General features: G+C 35.9%; 1 protein-coding gene across 3 annotated transcripts in view; it reads right to left on the reverse strand.

Moving 5' to 3' along the window:
* LOC145292913 (glycerol-3-phosphate phosphatase-like) overlaps positions 1 to 24,192 on the reverse strand; it is a 117,125-nt gene that overhangs the window by 44,336 nt on the left and 48,597 nt on the right. For 2 of the 3 annotated variants that reach the window (XR_013869615.1, XM_080139070.1), the window contains exons 6-7: positions 21,509 to 21,656; positions 19,512 to 19,653 (exon numbers count right to left, since the gene is read on the reverse strand). Coding sequence is in view for 2 of the 3 variants with exons in the window: in XM_080139070.1 (XP_079995196.1) it covers positions 19,512 to 19,653; positions 21,509 to 21,656 (290 nt within the window). In the remaining variant the exon portion in view is untranslated. Of the gene's footprint in view, positions 1 to 11,160; positions 15,061 to 19,511; positions 19,654 to 21,508; positions 21,657 to 24,192 lie in introns of those variants that run through there. The other variant, XM_080139071.1, reaches the window with a different exon arrangement.

Genomic DNA, 24,192 nt, shown 5'->3' on the forward strand with positions numbered 1-24,192 from the left:
CTTACATTTGGATGATTTGCAAAGAACTTCCTTTGAAGATGCTAATGGATTAAATCTCAGACGCTCATCTAGAGTTTGTTGTAAACCTTCGTATTTAGCTGAAAATTATCCATTTTCAATTTGTCTCTTTTGTTTATTTTCAGTTTGAACAGAGGCTGTCAGAAAATATGTCCTGGAAAAAACTTGTGATACTGGACTTTCCTAGGCGACGGAGAATGACCTAAAAAATAAAAGAACTCTTTTCTTTCCTGCCCTGAATTACTTCCCCTGTTTTTCTCTCCCTCTGTGAGATAGCAGTGACAGCGATCGGCCATCTTTCTTTCCTCTTGTTTTTCTGCCGGCGCTCTTTTTAGTCGAATAAAACTTAATGCAAGCTCCATCTTCAATCTCATTTCGTCCTACATTTTCACAAAAGTGGCTAATAGTCTAGACATAATAAATTTGTATGTGACATCTATAAATACATTGCTATAAAACTATGGTACTTTTATCCAGAGGGAAATTTCTGCAATCTAAATATTATAAATATATATGTGATAAGCACTGCTGGGGAGCCATGATGTAATATACTGTTTTGTTTTTAAATTCCCGAAACAGTGTTTCATGGTAAACAACTGATGATCCCTTGAAAAATAAATTATTAGTACTATAGTAAATTCGAGAGCGAGTTGATGCAGTGATTGCAGGTGATTAAATGACTTACTGACCAGATGGTTTTCTAACGAATGATAACAAATATTTTTTTGTATAGTTTTAAAGGTTAAAAACTTCAAAGACTATATATATATATATATATATATATATATATATATATATATATATATATATATATATATATTGTAATGAAAAATAAAGACCTTTTAAGATATTAGAAAGGTTTTATTCAACATAAAATTCAGCAGGTACAACAACATGATCGGTAACGAACGACTAAGCTGGGAAATGGCGCCAATTTCGTTCTATTTGTAAACATCTGGTGCGCATGCGCACTAGCGCTCTAAACTCACAACACTCTCCACCACATTTTATTTATATTTCGGGTTGCAGGTGATCTTCCTTCCCCTTTTTGTTGCTTCTGGAAGAAATTTGAAAACGCCCTTCTTCGAGTCAGACTGTTGCTGCTGCTCTTCTATTTCTAAACACTTTGTTTTGTCGACTGAAGGGAAAGATTCTCCATTTGGTGAGATATTATTCTTTGGGGTCTCCTGTTGATCAATCAACTCTGGTTCACGGATGTTTGATGGAGTAGTAGAATCTGGTGATGTACTATGATCAGGGGAGACAGGAGATTCCAAGTTTGTAGAGGAGGGGTCAGTGACAGGTGTGGGGGCTAGGTCTTCTGTTAAGACTGTTGACTGACGGCCATCAGGGAAACGAATTCTGGCAAAATTGGGAGTTGCAGATATTATATCTACTGGTTCCACTAGGGTATCTGACTTGTGTTGGCGGACAAACTTCCTAAGGAGGGCCGGTCCTCCTTGCAGCCACTCGGGTAAGGTATATCCGGTGCCCGACCTTCTGGAAAAGTTAAACATTCTCTCGTGTGGGGTTGAGTTAGTTGCTGTACAAAGTAGCGATCGAATAGAGTGCAAAGCTATGTCGAGTACTTCATGCCAGTGATGTTCGTCCAATTGCCTGGTTTTGAGTGCAAGTTTGATCGTTTTCCAAATTGTGCCATTTACTCTCTCGCATTGTCCATTGCCGATTGGATGGTATGGAGTTGAGTGGGTAATCACAACTCCATGTTGCCAGAGAAACTCTTTTAGTTCACATGAAATAAACTGACTTCCTCGATCACTATGGATGGAATCTGGGCATCCAAAAAAGGTAAATAAATTCTGGAGACAATTTATAACAGTTTTTGTTGATATGTCCTGACATGGATAGACAAAAGGATAGCGTGAATATTCATCTACAATCACGAGTAGGTATTTGAGATTATTCGTAGATGGTTTCGGTCCCATGAAATCTATTGAAAGACGTTCAAAGGGGGATCGAGAATGGATTAATCGACCTGATGGAGGTTTGAAGAACCTTGGTTTTAGTTCAGCACATATTTGACATTCAGTGCAGGTGCGCTTAGCATCTTCCATGGAGAATGGTAGATTCTTCTGCCTCACAAAGTGATAGTCTCGCTACTCCAGGATGACAAAGTGCTGTGTGCAGGTCCTTTAGTGATAATGAGCGCGAAGCAGAGCATGATTGAGAAAGGGTATCTGAAGAGTTATTAAGAGAACCTGGTCTATATACTATCTCATAAGAATAGTTTGAAAGTTCAAGTCTCTACCGAAGCAGCTTATCGTTTTTAATACGATTTGGTGTCTGCGTGTTGAACATAAATGATGCAGCCTGTTGGTCAGTAATAATGGTCAAGTGTCGACGGAGTAAAAGGTCACGCCATTTACGCACAGATTCTACAATGGCTGCCGATTCACGTTCCACTGCTGAATGTCGACGCTGCGTTAGGGTTCTGGAAAAATATGCTACTGGACGTCCATTCTGGGAAAGGCAGGCTGCTAATGCTGTCGCAGATGCATCAGTTTCTATTGTAAAAGGAACTTCATCATCAATGGCTGCAACCGAAGCCTTGCAAATTTCATCTTTCATGGCTTGAAATTGATCTTTGAGTTTCTCAGTGATAGGAAAGGACGTAATGTTTAATAAAGGTGAAATCCGATCTGAGAAATTCTCTATCCATGGTAAATAGTATGAGAAGAGACCTATAGCCCGCCTGAGTGACTTACTGCAGTTCGGAATCGGTAATTCTTTTAGTGGTGTAAGTCTGTCTAGATCAGGACTGATTGTTCCATTTTCCAATAAGTGCCCTAGAAACTTTAGTTTGGTTATACCATATTCACATTTTACAGGGTTTAGTTGCAAGTTAAGACGGTTGATAACCTTTCTAAAAGCTTCCATATTTTCGTTTAATTCTTTATTAGTTTTTCCTCCGATGACAATGTCATCAATGTAGGCAAATGTACCTTGGAGTTCATGTTCTTGAATCAGATTATGCATAATACGTTGAAACACAGCTACTGAGTTCGTTAGCCCAAAAGGTAACCTAGAAAACTCGTATAGTCCTCCGTCAGCTTCAAATGCTGTGTAAATTCTCTCGTCTCTACGTATAGGGCATTGATAATATGCAGACTTCAGGTCCAACTTATTGAAAATTTTGTACTGTGATAGTTGGCGTATGATATCCGAAATTTTGGGAAGCGGAAAAGCATCCAAAAGTGTAAACCGATTTATAGTTGCAGAATAGTCAACGACCATGCGACGCTTATGTCTTTCATTTCTAGTTACTAGTACTTGGGCTCTCCATAGGGAATTCGATTTGATTATGATGCCTTCTTTTAATAATTTTTGTATCTCATTCCGGATAAATTCACAGTCTGATGCTGAGTAGTTTCTGCTTTTTGTTGTGATGGGTTTACAATTCTTTGCTAAATTAGCAAAAAGAGACGGTGGCTCGATTTTCATCTGAGTGACGTTACAAATCTGTAAAGATGGTATCTTTCCGTTATAACGGAATTCCACCCGGTTATACAATTGCATGAACTCTTGTCCTAGTATAATTGGAGCACACAAGTTGGGAAGGATAGACAGACGCATATTAGTGTAAATTTGTCCATTAACAGCGATGGACACAGCACAGTGTCCTAAGGTTTTGCTCGTGAGATTCGAGGAAGCCATGCTTACCGTATCATTAGAAGGTAATATACTAAGGCCGAGTGATCTCACGATGTTCATTCGTATAAAGTTATGAGTGCTTCCACTGTCTACCATAGCTTTCAAACAGGTACTATTAATTGTTGCATTTACTACAGAATATTGGGATGACGCAGTGAGGGCAATATATGCAGAACTAGTCCTGGTATTATAAGTTGTTTGTTTTATTTTAGATCGGCAGACTTTAGAAAAGTGGCCCCTCTTTCCACATTTAAGGCAGTCAGCATTCCGAGCTGGGCAAATATTTCGAGAATGATTTTCTCGTCCACAGAATTAGCATCTGGCGAAGTGAGTCGCCTGATTATTTCTGGAAATAGCAGCACATTCATTAGTTAGTTCCAAACTAGAGTTATTTTCAGATTCATCTGTATGAATAGATGCCTTTGCTACAATTGATGTGTCATAAGCTGCTGCATTATGTTGGGCCATTTCTAGATTTTGTGCAGTTGCTATGGCATGATCTAGGTTAATTTCAAAACTTTCAAGTAATCTCTGCCTAATAGTTGAGGAAGTGAGACCTGTGATAAATGGGTCACGTATCGCTAGCTCCACATGTTGAGAGGCAGTAACATCTTCAAATTTACAATCCTTAGAAAGATTCTTTAGTTTTAGGAGAAACTGATCAATAGATTCACCTTGATTTTGTTTCCTAGTGGCGAGAAAGTGACGAGCAAACACAGAATTTACCGGTTTTACATAGGTTGCTTGAAGGATGCTAATAGCCCTCTCGAATGTTGAACAGTGAGATATAAGAGAATAGACCTTCGGTGAGATGAAATTAATCAGAATACTTAACTTATTCGGACGATTTTGAGGATGAGCGACTGTGAGAAAGTCGATTCAGTTGGTGAGGGTACGATACCAATGATTCCATTCGTCAGCGGTTGTATCTGACGATCCTTCGAATTTACCAGGTCTCAGTATAGCATCCATTGTTGCTGTTAATTTTTAATTTTATGTTGAATAAATTGTAATGAAAAATAAAGACCTTTTAAGATATTAGAAAGGTTTTATTCAACATAAAATTCAGCAGGTACAACAACATGGTCGGTAACGAACGACTAAGCTGGGAAAAGGCGCCAATTTCGTTCTATTTGTAAACATCTGGTGCGCATGCGCACTAGCGCTCTAAACTCACAACATATATATATCTTATTAGTATTTCTTTAACCAAACGTTTTAATGGATTAAAATGTATTTAAATTTGGTAATGTTCATATACCAATAAAAATTCAAGTCCAAATTACTTGACTCAATTATTAAGCTTCATAATTATCAGTTTTCATGATCGAGCATGCAAATAATATTTTCACAAAATCAAGACAATAAAAATAAAAAAATGAGAGCATCATATTATGTTACAATTGTTTCGTGACCATTCGGACAATTTCAAACATACTAAAGTCAAAATATTAAAATATGAATGCCTCAAAAACTTAGAAATTGGTAAATTGATAAAAATTTCATAAACATGGTTATCTTCCTTACAACGTGAAGATTTTAAGATTGTTATTGAAAAGAAAAATAAAAGAAAGTAAAATAGAATACTTATATAAGGATAAGTTAACAGGAAGTTGTAAGGATGAAATACAGTCATGAATTCTATCTGGACTTTTTGTTTATTTTATTTATTTATGTTTTATGTTTACCAGCCCATTTAACGGCAAGCTATTTCGGCATAATGGGGGTCAAGTTTGACCTTAAGTTAATACCAGAATTTGATGGCTCAACCCCAGTACTTGACTGGGTTGAGAAGGTGGAACTGCATTGCCTGTTTAGCATGAAGAGCATTAAACACTTGGTTCCTCTACGTCTGTCTGGCAGGGCTTTCACAGTATATCAATAGCTTAGTCCTGAGGAAAAACAGAATTATGAAAGGAACAAGGCCGTATTATACAAGGCGTTTGCTATAGACCCCGCCACTGCTTGGGAGCAATTTGAGGCAAGAACGTTACCTCCAGGCGAAACTGCCGATGTTTATCTGGCTGAGCTGACGAAGTTGACGGTGTTATTTGGTGGGCTGCCTGAGCAGTCATTGGCATGCAAATTTCTGGCATAGCTCCCGACCGGAGCAAAGCAATTCCTACGAGCAAGCTCAAGCATAGCTTCGTTGTCCCTTAATGAGCTAGTAGACCGGGCCAAGGTCTACTAGCTCAGGGACAAGGTGCCAGCATTTACCTCTTTCCCAAGCAGAAATTATATGAGACGCTTCAGACCATTCAGGTCTATATCAATCAGACATTGTGTTCAGCACTCCTCAATTCTGGGTGCTCTTGCACTATAGTGAGCACGAACCTCTGCCACACTTGGAGATGTGGACATGTTGCGGGGTAGGCGCTGTGAACATTGCACAAGAACTGGAAATTCAGCTAACATCAGGATGCTGGTAGTGTTCGAAAAACCACTGAGCTTTGACCTGCTTCTAGGCTATGATGCCGTCAGAGCCCTAGGTAGTGTTCACATAATGCAGACAGGGATAGTACAGTTTCAGGAGAAGGTTTTGTTGTGCGCTGCACGGAAGATTGACCAGTCAGACATTATTGTCGAATTTGACCATCAGCAGAAAACTTGGACAGTCTCATGGAAGTGGTCGGAAAACCAGGAACCAGCCAAACTGCGAAATGAGGTAACAGAGTACCATGTGCCCGACCAAATGAGGCCTGCATACGAAGAGGAACTCCGTGATTGGATCAAGGATGGCTGGTTAATTCCCTACCCCTATGAGAAACTTGGACCTCTCAAATGCCTGGCCCCGCTGATGGTGATTGCTCAGCACAACAAAGCAAAGGTGAGGCCAGTGATGGACTACCGCAAACTAAACGTATATGTTGATGCACTCACGGCAGATGCTGACGTTTGTGCCAGCAAGCTATAAGAGTGATGCTAGCAGGGTTCCAATGTGTCCCTACTGAATCTAAGAAAAGCATACCTGCAGGTCCGGGTCAGTGAAATGATGTGGTCATTTCAGATGGTGGTGTTTGCTGGCAGGAGGTACTGCCTTACCAGACTAGACTTTGGGCTGAATGTGGCACCCCAAATAATGAAAACATCATTAACACTGTTGTCACAGGAAGAAACAAGAAAAGATTGGACATCAGTGTACTTTGATGACATATATGTGAACGAAGACGTTGTGTCATCATCACGTGTAAGGTCCAAACTGGCTGAGTTTGGTTTGATTTGCAAGGACTCAGAACATTTGGATGATGACCCCTGTGTCTTGAGCCTGAACATTCAACAAGAGTGAGGGTCCTTGAAATGGGGGCACGAAACTGCACACTTTGTGTGGAAAACTTGTAGGGCAACTACTAGTGTGTGGATGGACTCATGCAGAAACAGGCATCATTAAGAGGAGGGCAAGCACAGTCACCAAAGGCTGAGATGATGAAATAGCAGATGATCTGTTGGTTCACATAGTGAAGGAGACCATCGCAAGGGTAAAGCAGGATGAACTCACTAAAGGAGACTGGTGTGTGCAGGGAGAAAAACTGAACGTGTGGGTAGATGCGAGCTGTCTGGTGATTGGTGTGCTGTTGGAGAAGAATGGGGTGCAATTGAGGATGCTTGTTGGTTGCGACCAACGAATGACGCTGCTCAAATCAACCTTGCAGAGCAAAATGCGTGATAAAAGGCATTAACCTGGCACTCTAGTGGAAAGTCAGGAAATTACACATACACACTGATTTGCTATGCGTGTACCACTGGATATCGAACATACTGACAGGCAAGACCAGGGTGTGCACTAAGGCAGCCACCGAGATGCTGATCAGACAGAGGTTGGAGACCATAAGAAAGCTGATAACAAAGTACAACTTTTCTGTGGATACGGTACTGGTCACTTCAAATTGCAACCTTGCTGATAGGCTCACTCGGATGCCACAGAGACGGTATGACGCCATGAAGAAGGAAGCTGAGCCAGTACCATTATTATACTATTGAGATGGCGGACGAAATCAGGGAGATACAGCACCTCAGCAGGCACCCCGGAGTGAGACTGACATGTTATTTTGTGCAGTTGTCCAATTCGTCGGTGCCCAAAAGTGCAGTGAAAGCGGTAGTTAAGGAATGCCAAACATGCCAGTCAATCGACCCCGCCCCAGCTAGATGGCAGAAAGGTCGACTGGGAGTAGACATGACTTGGAGCCAACTGGGTATGGACATAACCCACGATGGCAGCCAGCACTTCCTCACTCTGATTGATTATGGACCGACAAGATTCACGATCTAGCGCCCATTAATAAGACAGGATTCCTCCAGTGTCATCCATGAATTGGAGTCCATATTTTATGAAAGGGGGCCGCCTGAGGAGATCCCCACAGACAACGACACAACCTTCTGCAGTGGGGAGTTCAGGCATTTCGTAGACGAGTGGGGGATCCAGCTCAGACACTGATGTGCATATGTGCTGAGTGTTAACGGCATAGCAGCCCCTTTTTTCTGGATGAAAACCGATTTAAAATGTTTTCCACATGTCTGAATACCCTATATACTAAATTTCAAGATTTTTATAACACTTTTGAATAACACCGAACATAGTGCCATAATTAATTGCTTAGGGTTTAGTTTTTCTTGTTTTTTTTTACTTCCATAGTTTAAACATAAGCAATTAAAATGAAAGAAGACTAAAATACACTTCTAAAGTATATTTCTCCTAAGCATAAATTTGATAAAAGGGATAAATAAAGGGTGGGGCAGAAAAAAAAAACTCTATCGAGACGTCTTTCAGCCAACCCTTTTCAAGATTAACGTTGGCAACAGGGGAGAAAACATATATAGATATATAAGAACATACCTTTTTAATCTAACATGAATTCAAGCAAACTGCACACACATCCATGCATACACCTTTTAAACAACGCATCAGTTCTCGCCCTTGTGGTAACCTCTGCTTTACCCAACAGGAGGTGCTTTCCATTTCCTCTTTCTCTTTCTCTTCCCACTCAAGACATGGAGCTGACAATATGTTTTCCTTTGATTCGAACCTCTAATGTGTGTGGCACCCGAATCGCGTTCACACCTCGGCAGGGCATTACCTTAAGGTAAATTCTTACACACACAAGGAACTACCATGTTTGAATGATAAAAGTCCATGAAGGTAGCGTTTGGTCATTTCTTTTGTGACAAAAATCGGCATAACTGACAGACCCTGCACATGCAAGTAGTTATTCAAACAATCTTTCTTAGATATTATTGGAAAAAGAGAGTAGGAAATAGACCTTGGATTTACTTTTGGCAAACTCATAATTCTCACTTTCCTTATTTTGTCCTTTTATCCTCATATTCCATGAGCAATGTTTCTTACAAAAGGGAGAAGAATTGCTGTTTTCTGGATCTGGAATCTAACATTTATTGTTAGTTAATTTTTGACCTTGAAGTATTATTATATATATTTTTCCTCTTTTAGCTCCTTACATCAAGCGACTTTATTCCTGCATGGAGCGATTTCTATAAAAAAGATAAGTTCTCATAAAACAATAACCCTTATCCTCGAGTAGTCTCTGGGCCTTGATAAGTGGTGATTCCTGTGTAACAAAAAAAACCCCTTCTCATTCTGTATCTATACCATCTTCTGTTGTCCATTCTTTATTACTAGTAAAATTGTTTAATTATATAGACAGTTGAATTTCTTTCTTTTCAAAAACTGTTGCTCCCATTTAAATCATAGCTCTTATCGTCAGGATTATTTATCTCATCTTTCATGATCCATTTAATTTAATATTAAAATGCACAATCGGTCAACTTCCATGTAGATAAAGGTAAAATAGACAAATGCAGTCAAGTTTACTTTAAACTTTATATATAACAAAACATTAACTTCAGAGAATGTTCAAATTGAATAGTTCATTGAGGAAATGAAAAAAGAGGAAAAAAATCAAAGAGAAATATTTATAAATGTACTTATCTTTTTTTATTTATTTATTTATTTTTTTATTAGATTATATCTTCTTTCTGGCTTTTGGGAAATAAGATTTTTGAGACTGTATTTGGCTCTTACAGCAAAGATGGATTTTTTGCTCATCTCCTTCTGACCGTATCGTCTTGGAGATTGCAGAAGGCATGTGTACTAGCTTACAAGTATGAAACCAAATTAAAATAGAATGATGCAAACTCCCAAAAGAAAAACTCTTATACATTGTGTAGATCAGTTTGTGTGTGTGCGTGCGTGTGTGTGTGATACCATTGCAAATAAATAAATAAAAGTAAATAAATAAAAACACTCCAAACACTAACATCTAGACCATAGTTGTAAGTCAAGGTCATCACTGTTCATGGATTAATCATTTTATCTCATCTGCTAAAGCTTGGTTTGCTCTGAGCCACAATCTGCCATCAATTGTCTCAAACTAACGCTGACACCTAAATTTAAAATAGCATTTATAAAATAATTGGGTTGTTGATAAACCTTTCTTAGTGGACAACTGGAGAATAGAAAGTGGACCTTGGGTTTACTTCTGTCAACCTCGTAACTCTTGCTTCCTGCGCTATTTTGTCTTTTAGTCTTCACATTCCATGATCATCGATACTATTTAACTGTTTTGTTTTTCTTCTACAGTCACCACTTATCAAGGCCCAAAAGCCAGTTGAGGATAAAGCTTAATGATTGTCAGATGGCTAGGAAGACATTATGATGATTGGTAATAGTGGAAATTCAGTAGAATTTGATTATTTAAGAAGACGGCTTGACAAGTACTCACAATTGTTTATATAATAAGATGCAAGATTACAAAATTTTATTTTGTTTAAGGATGCTCTAATAATTTTGGGAGAGAAGCAGGAAGTCGATCATCACACGTTCTGCTAATTATCTTTTGGTTCTACGCTATGCTCTAACACTTATCTAAAATACTGCATTCACTATGGCCTAATTCTACTTACGCGAATCTCAAATGGCTTAAATGAAATTTTATTTGCATAAAAAAATAAAATAAAGATACATGAATTATGATGGGAGGATAACTAATAAACAAGCAAAATGGAAAATAAACTAAACAAAATGCATAATTGGACAGGTTAGTAAAGCTCTCCCAACACTTTGCTAAGTGTGAAACAACTCAGTTTTTCAGGTGATCTGAAAACAAGCAGGCCACTTTCTAAACGGTAGTGGAAGCTAAGTGGAATATACAAAAAAAATAAATAAAAAAAGATTAGAATGGAATATATGGTATCGTGTTCTTGACATAGAAAGAAGAATAGGTGTGTCAGCAGTTTTTTTTTTTTTTTTTTTTTTTTAGTGGGATACATGTAGAGATTTCAAATCCTCTCAGCATATTCATTATTTTACTGTCAATCTATACACCTCACTAACCGTTCGAGTTGTTTTTGACTTGATAGTGATTTATTAAAAAAATATATTTGGATGAAAGTCAGTTGAAGAAAAAGGAAAAAAAAAAATACCAGTATACAATTGGGGAAAAATAAACAACAAAACAATTTAGAAAACTCAACTATTTTTATTACATTTTCTATTTAGGCTTTGGTTGTTTTCAGTCAAAACTTTACATTTCATAGAAAATGAAAAGGAAAGATATGTTAAATAATACAGATTTCAACATCAAACCCTGAGAAACACTAGAGAGTATATCGTGCATTTCAGAATAACAACTTCTCATTGTTATTAAAACAACAACAAAAAATAATAAATGAAAAAATAAAACTATCTTTAACGATATTTATTCTATTATTTATAATGCATTACATAATTACTTCCCTTTAATAATTACAAATATTCAGTAAGAGAAAATGTATCAACTCTAAAAGTTGTTTTTGGCCTTGATAATTCACTAGTCAAAGAAAAAAAAAAAAGACCCCCCCCCCCATATTTTAGAGTTTTAGTTTATGAGTTTACATATTTAAAAAAGAGTTTACATTTGTGATTAATATTTTAATATTTCGGTAAAATAGAAAATATCCACTTCATCATGGTTGCCATACTTGAAACTGCAAATCTGTGTTAATAAAAATTGATACCAATTATATAAAAAAAACATTTGTTTATAATTGTGACATAATTATATCTTGTTAATGATTAAACTATTTCAAAACTATTTTTAAAAATAAAAAACATTACAATTTTAAAAAATTATTTAATTATTTGTAAAAAAATATTTTCAGAATTAAAAAAATCCAAATTCCTATAATGTAATTTGATTTTATTAACTAGCGGCGGAGGTACCCGGCGTTGCCCGGGTGTTGGGGGGGGGCTGTGTATAAGTAATAACCTTGTTTAAATATTATAAAAAAGACGATGTTAAAAAAAAAAAACATGTAAAAAAAAAATGGTATAAATAAACCTGTCGGATCGAACTTGCAATCTTAAAATAACAACGCTGTGTGTATAGGGAGGGGGGAGGTAAACTAAAGAATAAACGAAGTAATAACCTTGTTTAAATTAAAAGAAAAAAAAAAAAACGTTGCCCGGGTGTTTAAAGGTGTAAAAGAAAAAAAAATAGTTTTGGTCAGGAGGCAGGATTGAACCTGGAAGCTTTGATGCGGAGGTGGAAACAAAAGCCAACCACTTTGCTGTCTCGGCCACGAGTGAGAGTAATTGATTAGTGTGTTAAGTTAAGGCTTATAAAGCGAGTAAAAGAGGTTTGATTGACAGGTAGACGCTAAATGAGGTCATCACGGGAGTGTTACGATGACGTGGCAGTATTTTTTAGTTTTTGCTTCCCCAAGATGATGGGGGTGGAAGCAGCTCCTCATTTCAAGGGGATTGTCTAAATCGAATAGCAATTTTCTGATATAAGGATAAACTCCACATTGACCAAAAGCTGATTGCTTTCTGGACGTTTCGTCGCAAAAGCCGAGAATGACATTTGTATTAAGTTTCACTGTATTTATACTAAAAAGCCAAACAAACAAGCGACAGAGTGAAATAGCGCGAATCTTATAAAAGTCGATCTAAATAAATCTAGACACGACGCGCATTCACAAATCATAGATATTATTATCTAAGGAGTATATAAAAAGTTTTAAGACATGGTAATCCCCTGGAAAATGCCGGTGAAAAAAGCCTTTGCCAGACATACATAAAATGATCACATTTTGCCTTTTATATATATAGACTAGCGGAGGTATCCAGCGTTGCCCGGGTGTTTAGCGGTGTGCATGTTGGGCGGGGGGGGGATCAAAACAAAGGAATAAGCGAAGTAAGAACCCTGTTTAAATATTATATAAACAATTTAAAAACTTTTTAAAAAATCGTTGCCCGGATGTTTGTGTTAAGGGGAGGCTTAAAAAAAAAACAGTTTTGGTAAGTAGTTAGGATCGAACCCGAAGCCTTGAGGCGAAGGTGGAAAAGAAAGTGTGCAAAAAACCTGACACGTTACCCGCTCGACCAACAAAGAGCAACTGAAACACGTTTAAATTTATTTATTTAAGTATTAAAAACAGAATTGACACGTGCCCACAATAAAAGTTAACTCTGCTACTTCTATTTGACCTCATTAATTAAAAGCAGAGTTAACTTTTATTGAGGGGCAGCTTTTGGGTTTGTGGATCCAACTTTGGCTGGTTGTTTCCCCAAGATGTTGGGGATGGGGGGACCAGCTCCCCATTAAAAAGGGAATTATCCAGATTGAGTAATTGTCTGATATAAGGAGTTTGCCCCCACATTGATCAAAGCTGATTGCTACTGGATGTTCCCCCGGTGTGATTGCCGAGAACAATTATTAGCTTTAAATTAGTTTTGGTTTTATACAAAAAAAAGCTGAACGAACACAAGACAGGCTGAAATAACAAGAATTTTGTAAAAATTGCCGTAAATAAATCTAGACGCGACCCGTGTTCCCAAATCTTTGATATTATTATCTAGGGGGTATATAAACACTTCTAAGCGATAGTACCCCCCCCCCCACGGGACCATCAGCGAAGAAAGACTTTTCGAGACATACAAAAATGCACGCGCCGCATTTGCCTTTTATATATATATATATATATATATATATATATATATATATAAAGATTAAGCAAATTGTTAAAAAAATTTATTTGAAAAAAAAAATATTTGGATATGATTGTGATTTTTTTTTTTTTTTGATTAATGTTGGTTTTCATATATGGCAGCCATAATAAAGTAGATACTTTCTATTTTACCAGTATTTCTAATAATCTATTTCTCATGCTTTAGTCTTTCTTCAAATTTTACATTTTCATAATGGTTTTGGGTTCTTTTCCAGAATTCCCTCATATTAAAAAAACAAAAATACAGACAAATATTTATAATATATGTATGCGTGACAAAACAAAAAAGCCATTCCACAAATCACCTAAATTGGCCAAGTAGTTATATCTTTAAATAAGAAAATCAAATTTTATGAGTATAGGAGTAATAACTGTCTCGCTTGCCTATTTTGAAAAAAAAAGGTACTTGTACATTTAATCAAGACATTAAATGAAAATATCGAAAAAAGGTACGTATCCGTTTGAAGATCTCCGAGAGAAAAAAAAAAAAAAAAAAAATTCACTTAATTTGATCGAGTAGTTTTTTTTGTTTTTTTTTACAGCGGAAAAACTCATTTTTATGAGAGCGCGTTGAAGACTGAATTTTTGGAATATGCCACGTAAAGCGCCGACACTCCCTCCTCATCTTTAATACTAGCTTTTCTTCCTAAAAATCAAACCTTTTGCTCGGTATCATAACAAATTTTTTCCCATAACGGATGCGTACAGTATAACCATTTTTCAATATTTTCATTTTTTAATGTCTCGATTAAACTGTACAAGTACTAAAAGAAAATATCAAAAAGCAAGGGAAATAACTCCATTAAAAATTTGAGATTTATGTTGTATTTCCATTAATCGTTTAAAAATGATTTTCTTTATAAAAATGACTTAATCAATTAAAATAATTTTCGGAATATATTTTTATTTTGTCACACGTACGTACATCATACAGATTTTTAGTTTTGTTTTTAATATAGAGGGACTTCTGGATAAGAACCTAATTTTGTGTATTTAAAAATATTTGAAAGTTTCTAGAGGTTTCAATTTAATAAAAAAACTAAAAAAAAAGAAATCAAAACTTTATTGTTTTCTTTTTCACTGTTCCAAAGAAATTTTTCTAAGTGAACACCTTATCTAAAAAATAATGTGATCACTACCGGGATGTTAGCTAGTGCTGATAGTTATTATAATAGTTTGTCTATTAGTTATTCTGGTAAAAGTTCAGCAAATTCTTTGAGTGAGGGCAAATAAAAATCTGGAACAATAGCGTTGGGGTTGTCAGAGTTTTTCTCCTCTTTATGAATATCTTCTTTAGTGGAAATGCCGCTGAGAACAAGAAGGGATTTCAGTTGGTGGTTCTTAGCAAATGCTATGTCTGTGTTTAACCTGGGAGAAAGAGAGAGTGCAAAAAAAAAAAAAAAAAAATAATAATAAATAAATAAAATAACAGATAAAAGGAATAACTAGATTCAAGTTGAAAAAAAAAAAAAATGGGGAACAAACACATTTTTATGCTTTTTATTTGGTTTGGTTGTTTTGAGTTATTTAATGCCGAATCCATTAATTTCAGAACTGTTTCTACAGTTAAAATCCTTTTATATTTTCAAATATTTATTCATAGTGTTTGGTTTGGGTGCTTTGTTTTATGGCATATCAACCAATTTCAGGTTATTTAATGCGAAATCCAGTAATTTTGGAAAAAAAATTGTTATGCATTAAATTCTTTATATCTTCAAATATTGTGTTTGGTTTAGTTGTTTTGTAGAACAAAATTATTTTTGGCTTTGCAGAATATTGATTAATTTTTGCAAAGAGAAAGCAAAAAAAAAAAAATTATAAATATTTGGTTCATTAAAGTCAGGAAGCCAATATCTTCAGACAGCATGATCTAGTAGCACCAGATTCTTTTTGTTCTAAGTAGGTTGTAGTGACTCCAGAAATAATTTTGTCTTCTAATGTTGCAGGAATGTCGAACAGTGAGGAAATCAGCAGTTTAAATGTATTCTTTTTAGTTAAATCTGGACTGTTAGAGGAAAGTTAGTGAAACGAAAACTCGTAATAGAGTGCAGACTTAATCATTCTGTCTTCAATGCGGAGTTCAAATGCTATAGAACTAAAATAAGTGGTGAGGTTCACTTTGTTTGTTAGATCCATCACAAGACATTTTTTCATCTGACCAACATTTGGACAACATGAAAAATTTGATCAGCAGTGGGGGGGGGGAAAGGTGAGAGGCTCATATTGTTTATATATGTTATATAGAGGTTTCATTATTATTATTATTGTTGTTGTTGTTGTTATTGTTCTTCGTTGTTAGGAAGTCTTATTAAAAGTGAGTCTTAGAGAGTCTTATTAAGAGAGATGTTGCGTTCTGTGTTCGTGTTATGAAGAGATTCATATATATAAAATGTTCATACTTAGAAGTGTAGTAGAAGCTCTTAGAGTGAGGAGACAGTGTTGAGACAGTCTTAGTGTTCACATTGTAGATATGAGATGTAGAGACATTGTGTATGTGAAGACATTTAAAAACACAGGATATATAAGACATATAATGACAATTTCACTTTACCTTTTGGTAGAATTACAACACAAAGACGACGTTTATAAAAACACATGGCGCGTTTATTTCCATGGACCGGTCGGTGGTTTTCTTAGTCAGGAATTCAAAGGTTTACATTCTATGTTTCAAAGGTGACCGCCTCACTTCCAGACGTTCGACTGTCCATCTCTGGACTCCAGACTGACGTCTGTCGTCCCCAGATTCTCTCTGCTTAACTCTAAAGTTTCTTACTATATCGAGAACTTCCCATTTTCCATGACGTCATACACATGTTAAAACATGTGTCTTCTTTCACGTGTTCTGGAAATGGTGTCCAAAACATTTTCCTTTGTTTACAAAAGGAATTTTAACCTATATTTCCAGTAACCTATATTTCCAATATGTAAAAAACATGTTTATCAAATTATCCTATAGTTGCATTCCTCAATTCAATTTCATAACAGAATTGACAAATGCACATTCTTTTTCTTAAAACTATTTTATCTCTAAGCTAAACAATGGTTTGTTTTTACATTCCATTTTCTAATTCTCTCTCGTAATCTATTTCTAAACCTAAATTACGAGGTTCGAATTTCGTCTATTCTATTTCATTTTCATTTTAACTAAATCTCTATTTTTACTTACATGAAAAAGGGGACAGACCCTTTTTACCATGTAACATATAGTCACAGTACTAAAAAGTGTATATGTTGGATAGCAGAGTATCAAAGTGTTTATATTATATAGCTGGAGGGGAAATATGAAAGAAGTTTCATACCTTTTGTTTGTCTGGAGGTCACCTGTCTTCAACCGCTGGGTGCTGTGCAATGTACATCAGACAAACACAATAGATCAATGAGACATACCTGAAACTTTTCTTTACATGCTGATTCTGAACCACAACAATTTCTATTTTATACATATAAATTTATTTCAGATTTGTCTCAGGGTTCCCAGGAGTCTGTCTTGTGTCTACATACTTGTCTTCATCTAGCCTTGCTTCCAGGCTTTTGGAGCTTGTACCAATGCACATCTGTACGGTTTGCTAACAACTCCTCGACTCTAATCTTTTAACCTGTCAGTTCTAGTTCATCATCCTCAAAAGAACATGTTTCATTTGTAAGTTCAGGTGACGTAAGTGATTCAACGACATGTCTCATTAATGTGTGACCTAATGGTCACGTAGGCCAACTGCTCAAGGCCAATCTACCATATATTTTGTTTGTATTTAGCAAAGCTAATTTTTCTAAACATTTTAGCTGAAACTTATTTTTATATTCCAATGACCAATTTTATTTCTCTAAACAATAATTCTTAATATCAACTATTTTTAGCAAGATCACTGGCTGTTGTCTGTCTATTATCCAACAATATGAATCTTTAATCTATAATATAAATCTCACCTGTCTATTTAAATGTATGTTTGTATGTCTGCCTAAAACTTTTGACAGAGGCGATGGATTTTCATGAGATCAGTATCGTTTTGAAGCTCCACCATTTTGGACGACAAATATAAAAAACATTGGCTAAAAACATTATTTCCTTCACCCTCAACTGGGCACTTTTCTACAGGGAGGGGTCGCAAGTCATTGTATCAGTTGGAATGACTTTACTAATTTCAACGTTCCGAACTTCTGGTCGCGTCATAAGGGTAAGACGTTAGGTTTTCTTTTACTTTTACGCCTTCACATCACGGGTTTGAGCCTGCCTGCCTACTACCACTTTTTTTTTTTTTTGCTTAACACACACCTCCAAACACCCGGGCAATGCCGGGCACCCAGGCTAGTTCTATATAAATAAAACTCTGTGTGTGAATATTTAACAGATAAACTCTTAAACTACTGGTCACATAACATTGAAATTAACAGGAAATAGTAATCATACACCAAGAATGTTTTCCAACAAGTAAAATCTTTATATGAATAATGCATGCAGAAATATATCAGCAAGTCGAAATGCAAAATGTTCATTTCGACTTGCCAACATTTTTTTTACTTCTTTCTGCAGAAATACAATTCATTTCTTCAAGTCGTTTAATGTTAAATCTTTCTTACCTATCTCTTGATATTTGCATCAGTAGGAAATGCATCTGAAATGCTAAATGTTTTGGTTTTGATTCTAGCTGATGGTACCCAAGTCATTTTTTTTTTTAATACTATTGAAATCAGTAATATATATTAGGTACAATATAATATTCAATAGAGAATTGGCTCTGTAATAATGAATACAAAATCTGCATGAATTAAAATATATTTAAGCATATTTTACGACCTTGTATTCTGAATATTGCTTGCACTGAGGATTGAACCTGTGCCAAGAGTGTGGAGATACCCAAAACTTTGGATTCCAAGCGAGTCAATATAATAGAATAGATACGTCGGTAATAATGGTAGGCCGACCACTTAAAAAATTGTAGGTAGAGAGTTTCTGTTTTAACCTTCTCATGAGTTTTAAGTGTGAAAGAATTTATACAATTGAGAATCATTGCACTGGAAAATGTGGTGTGATTAGTATGACTGGGATTATTTATTGGCACTCACAGAAGAGAGTGGTCAGGAGTTGTTGGATGTTTTATGGTAAAGGCGAGATAAGGGCCTCTGATGTTGATGACGAGGGATAGCTGTTTGATATAGCCAATATTGACTCATCCTGTGATGCCATTGGAAGAGCCAATTATTTAGTTTAAAAAACAGTGCAGCTAAATGAAAGGGTAAAGTCATGGGGGCTACGCCAAAAAGATTAATAGATGCTGACACTTGTGGGAATTTGATTTGGTAAGATTGGAAAAATTCATGCTTGAAGAATAAGTTTTGAAAAAGTGTTGGACAGTTGGTTACAAGTTATGACAAAAGATCGTAATGTTTCTGGGTCTTGAGGAGAACAGATCACACAGTGGTGTGATTGTGGTGAGGGAATGCATATTACAGTTGAAATGTAATAAAATCCAAGATTCTCTCTAAGATAAGAAATTAGCAAGAATTAGCAATGCTTCTTCGACCCAGTGAATGCAGCATAAACTCATTTTATCCAGAAAATCACAAGAGATTTGCATCCATTTATTGTTTTTATGAAAGGTCTTTGTTTACAGAAGGCAGAGAACAATAGTGCAGATGGAAGCAATTCTAGGAGACCTGGCTTGAATTGTTGGTTGTACGAGAGACTGTATTACGTGAGGTAAGCAACGTGATTATTTGGGGCTGTTGCTCATGTAACAAGAGTTGACTGAGTAAATTTTTCCAAAATAAACAACCAAATATAGCGTAGGAAGGGGGAGTCTATTAGAAACTGTTCGACCTACCTGTCTCCTATCATTATGGATCTGCCAGGCACCAAATTTTTGGTACTTTTTAGAAGATCAATAATTGTTGAATGAGGTTTACCAACATAAATTGGTTCCTTCTCTGCAGGTGTTTTTACGGCATTAACAATCGTACCTGTTCCTGTTAGGAAAATAAAAATAAAAAAAATAAAATAAATTTGTTGGGAGGAAAGGAGCTGAAGAGAAAAGGCAAAAAAAGGACATGAGAATGAGTGAGTAGAAGGAAGTAGAGAGGGGAGGAGGAGAGAAAGGACAGGGAGAGGGGAGGAGGAGAGAAAGGAGAGGGGAGGAGGAGAGAAAGGACAGGGGGATGAGAGAGAAGAAAACAAAAAGAAATAAAAAATCAGTGAAGAGGAAAAGGAGGAAATAGGAGTCAGAATAGGAGGGGAGAGAGAAAGGAGTAAGATAAGCTATCGATCCGTCTAGCTTTATGAACTTAATCCTGTCTTCTTCCAAAACCTTTGAGTCCACAACCTTCTTATCGCCACATCTTTTCAATTCAGAATTTCTCAAGACAATCTCCATTTATTATTAATGATCTTCAACAGAAATAAACTACAAAAAACACAAAAGAAATTAACAATGGCTTCATCTAAAATGGACAGTCAGTAATGAAAAGTAGTGTTTTTGTCCTGGGAGTTTAGTTGTAACAACAGTTTTTTTTATTTACAATGTGTTAACTCAGAAGAAAACCTAGTTTTAATCATAATTGGGTTACATAACGAAAGAATCGAGACATGATTGACGGATGGGAGGTTAGAATTTAATGTTTGCTTAGCAGAAATTATTGAAACTGTGACTTTCTGAAGGACAATCTTTCTACCTCTTTTCAGCTGATAACTCAAGCAGGTGGATGCGACACAGGGTTATTCCCCAAAAGAGTCTCAGAAAGAGTTGGGTGATTGTGCACAATGCAGTTATGTGTAACGAGGCAAATTATCCATCGTGATAGTTTACTGACAATATAATCCAAATCTGGCCCACGGTTACATAATAAAAACTGAATTTGAATAGTAAAATTTGAGTGACACCTCGGGGTCAAAGGTGATCCTAAAAACGGAAGTTGATGAAATCACTTGGTTTTCAGGCAGAGTAATTCTGCTTCTTCCTGACTCAAGCAAAGCAGATTTATAATAAGGACTGTCATTGATAGGGTTGCGGCACAGAACATTGCTAGGTGCAATGAGAATCTGCTTCTCTTTTTTTCTGCAAGGCAGCCCACACTTGTTAAAGTCCAAATATTTCTTTGTCTTGTTAGTGAATGTTTAACATTGTCTGTCTTAATAAACACCTTATAAAAACTTATTTCAAATGTCGAAGTTCTCAACAAAGCCAACATGGACAGCATAGAAGCCGTATTCACCATCACACAACTGCAATGGATTTTTACATGTGGCCAGAATGGGAAGCAATCGCATCCTAAAAATCCTATTGTATAGAGAATAAGAAAATGAGTACAGAAAGATTAGTGGGCAGAAATTCAGCTACAAGGATGTGATAAAGCGGCCACCTAAAAGCAATGAATATGAACAGGAAAAACTGGGAAGAGCTAGGAGCCGCAGGCTGAAGTTGCTGGCACAGTAGCCTTTACAAAAGAAAGGCAGAAATCGAGGCAAAAATAAAGGCTAGGTCTGAACAAAAACATTATCAAAGGCACAACCTTGGCAATTATTCATGCACTATTTGTGGAAAAACTTTCCACACGGCGCATGGAATGCTACAGCACCGTAGGATAAAGCACCAAGACCATGACTAATCATCTTCAGCTATGAAAGACTGTGTGGTGGTGATGATGATGATGATGATGAAAACTAAACACCAGCATACGAGTGATTGTATCCACAACCAATCAAGAACCGGAGTTCTCAATGGGTATATAAGGATTTATATATGCCTCTGCAAATGCAAACCTAACACATACAACGTGGGAAGCAAAGTTTTGAATCTATTCCAATCCTTAATGGTCAAGTACTCACCTGGTATAACTATGTCTCCGGGCATGGGCATAACGGTATCTTCGTTGGTGGCTAAAAAAAGGCAGTTTCGCTTCTTGATGTATGTAGCAGCCTTGATTATTTTTTGGTAGCTGATGTGTTCATCAAAAGCCACCAGAACACAAGTTACCTGTATCAATAAACATCACAACATTTAAGAAAGAAATGGAAGGGGGGATACTTTTTCTGTGTATTTATCTATATAACAAAGTAAAGTCAGGCACTGTGTAGATTTTTGTAATTAATGGATTTTGTCCAATAAAATTAATATTTCATTCAGGTTCACAATTTTTTTTTTTTTTTTTTGTGCAATGCTGGCATTTATTCTAAGCAAGAAAAAAAAAATGTAATTTTATTTCATTTTAAAATTTATTTTATCTGAGTAGAATAATTTTCAAAATAAAAGGGGGAACTAACTTTCCATTGTTTGGCCGATTTAAAAATTTTTTTAATTTCTTTCTTTTTTAAAGATGCAAAATTTTTTTTTTTACATTCCAACCATGTAAATTATTAAAGAAAGCAAAAAAAAAAATGCTGAGAAGTGAGATCTACTACATAAATTAGTTGGATGATAGATTTCAGATTATTTTGTAAACAAATAACTTACATATGTGATAATATTTAAAATATAAAGTAAATTACCTAAAAAAAAAAAAAAAAAAAAAAAAAAAAATTGGAGGCAGTAAACTAATATTGCATGCTGTTGTTACATCTGGGCTGATACACCAACCACTAACTTCCTTAATTTTTAAATACGATCCACAGAAGAGTACGTAATTTATTAGATGCCATACTGTTTACCAAGCTCCAGCCTCTGTTCCATCACTGCAGTGTTGCATCTCTATAATTGTTTTATAAGTACTTTAATGTAATACGCTCCAACAAATTCGCTGTGCTCCCTGGACACTTGATCAACCCAACAAGCAGCAAAATATCACACCTTAACTGTAGAGGTTTCCAGATGCCAGAAAGCTTTCTACTCTAATAGCTTCTTTCCTCAAACTGCTTGGAATTCCCTCCTTGCTCCCCTGACTGCACTGACATGCAAAAAATCAAATGTAATGTGACCAAACATCTTGCTGCACAACTCCCCACTTATGAAGTCCCTATAAATATGACCTAATTCACAGTAACCACTTGCATATCAGTGGCAACACGCCTTGTTTGGGATCTCATTAAAAAAACCCCAAAAAACCGGGACCCACACTTAAAAAATGGATAAGATGTATCAATGAATTTAGTGAACATACTATTTCAAACTTAAGCGTGATAGACCAACCAATTATTTTTTCTGCTTGTTTTTATTTAAAACTTCATTTTTCATTGATCATACTAATGATAAAATCATAAATATTGATTTTAAACAAAACTACAATCTAGAGACCACTTCCTCCTTCCAAGTATAGTTTTACATTTGCACCTTCTATGACATGGGTTTGAGAGTAATTTGAAAGTAAAAAATATATAATAACTTTATCATTCAAACATGGTAGTGTTTGAATGTATGGTTAAGTGGCAGTTTTAGTCATTTAGAACTACTTTAAAATTTCACCACTGACCCATTTTTAAACCAAATTTCTAATAATTATTACAGTTTATAGATCACCTTCTCAGCTATATTGTGAAAAAAAAATTTCAATTTTCGATCAGTAAAACAAAAGTTTAATGGTGTTCGAATTCGTAAAAAAACCTAAGGAGGTGATCAACGTTTTTTATGACTGGTTTCCATAGCAACCGCATCGCTTCAGCGACTACTGTTGCAACCAATTCGGTCTTGCGGAAAGAGAAGTAACAAGTGAAACAGAATGAAAGGGAGATAATTTGGGGGATTTTATTGAAAGCAGACGAGTGCTGTACATTATTACATATGTGTATGTTATGTTTATGGGGGCAAAAAAATAAGACTGAAATTAAACAAAGAACAAGTGAATTTACTAGAAGCCTGGAAAAATCATGGATTACAATAGAAAAATGCGAGCATGAAAAGTAATATGGTTAAGCTTAAACATGGAAAAGTAAAGGACTAGTTGTTAAAATTGGAAAAGAAAAAGGACAAAATATTCCAGTAAAAAATATAATAAATTTATAACTCAATATATTGCAGCATTAAGAATTTTTAAAAAAATTCAATTTATAACATTACTAGCCGGGGGGGGGTACTCGGCGTTGCCCGGGTGTTTTTTTAGGTGTGTGTATGGGGGGGGGATAAGTAATAACCCTGAAACGATGTTAAAAAAATTGGAAAAACCAAATCCAAAAAAAGAAAAAAACAGCGAAAAAACCCCCAAAAAAAAACGCTGTGTGTATGGGGGAGGGGGGAAGTAAACTAAAGAATAAGCGAAGTAAAAAAAATAAAGAAACGTTGCCTGCATGTCTAAAGATGTAAAAGAAAAAAATAGTTTTGGTCGTGAGGCTGGATTGAACCCGGAACGTGGAGGTGAAACTAACTCTAACCACTTAACTGTCTAGGCTAAGAGTAAGAGGAATTGATTATAGTGTTAAAATAAGGGTTATAAAGCGAGTGAAAGAGGTTTGATTGACAGATAGCCACTAAATGAAGTCATCGTGGGAGCGTTACGAGATGACGTAGCAGTATTTCGTTCCTGTCTAGACATCTCTCTCTATCTGTCTGTCTGTATATCTCTCTCTCTCTCTCTCTCTCTTTC

Source organism: Euprymna scolopes, chromosome 14 (assembly GCF_053919585.1).
Source record: "Euprymna scolopes isolate OS-2025 chromosome 14, ASM5391958v1, whole genome shotgun sequence".
NCBI lineage: Eukaryota > Metazoa > Mollusca > Cephalopoda > Sepiida > Sepiolidae > Euprymna > Euprymna scolopes.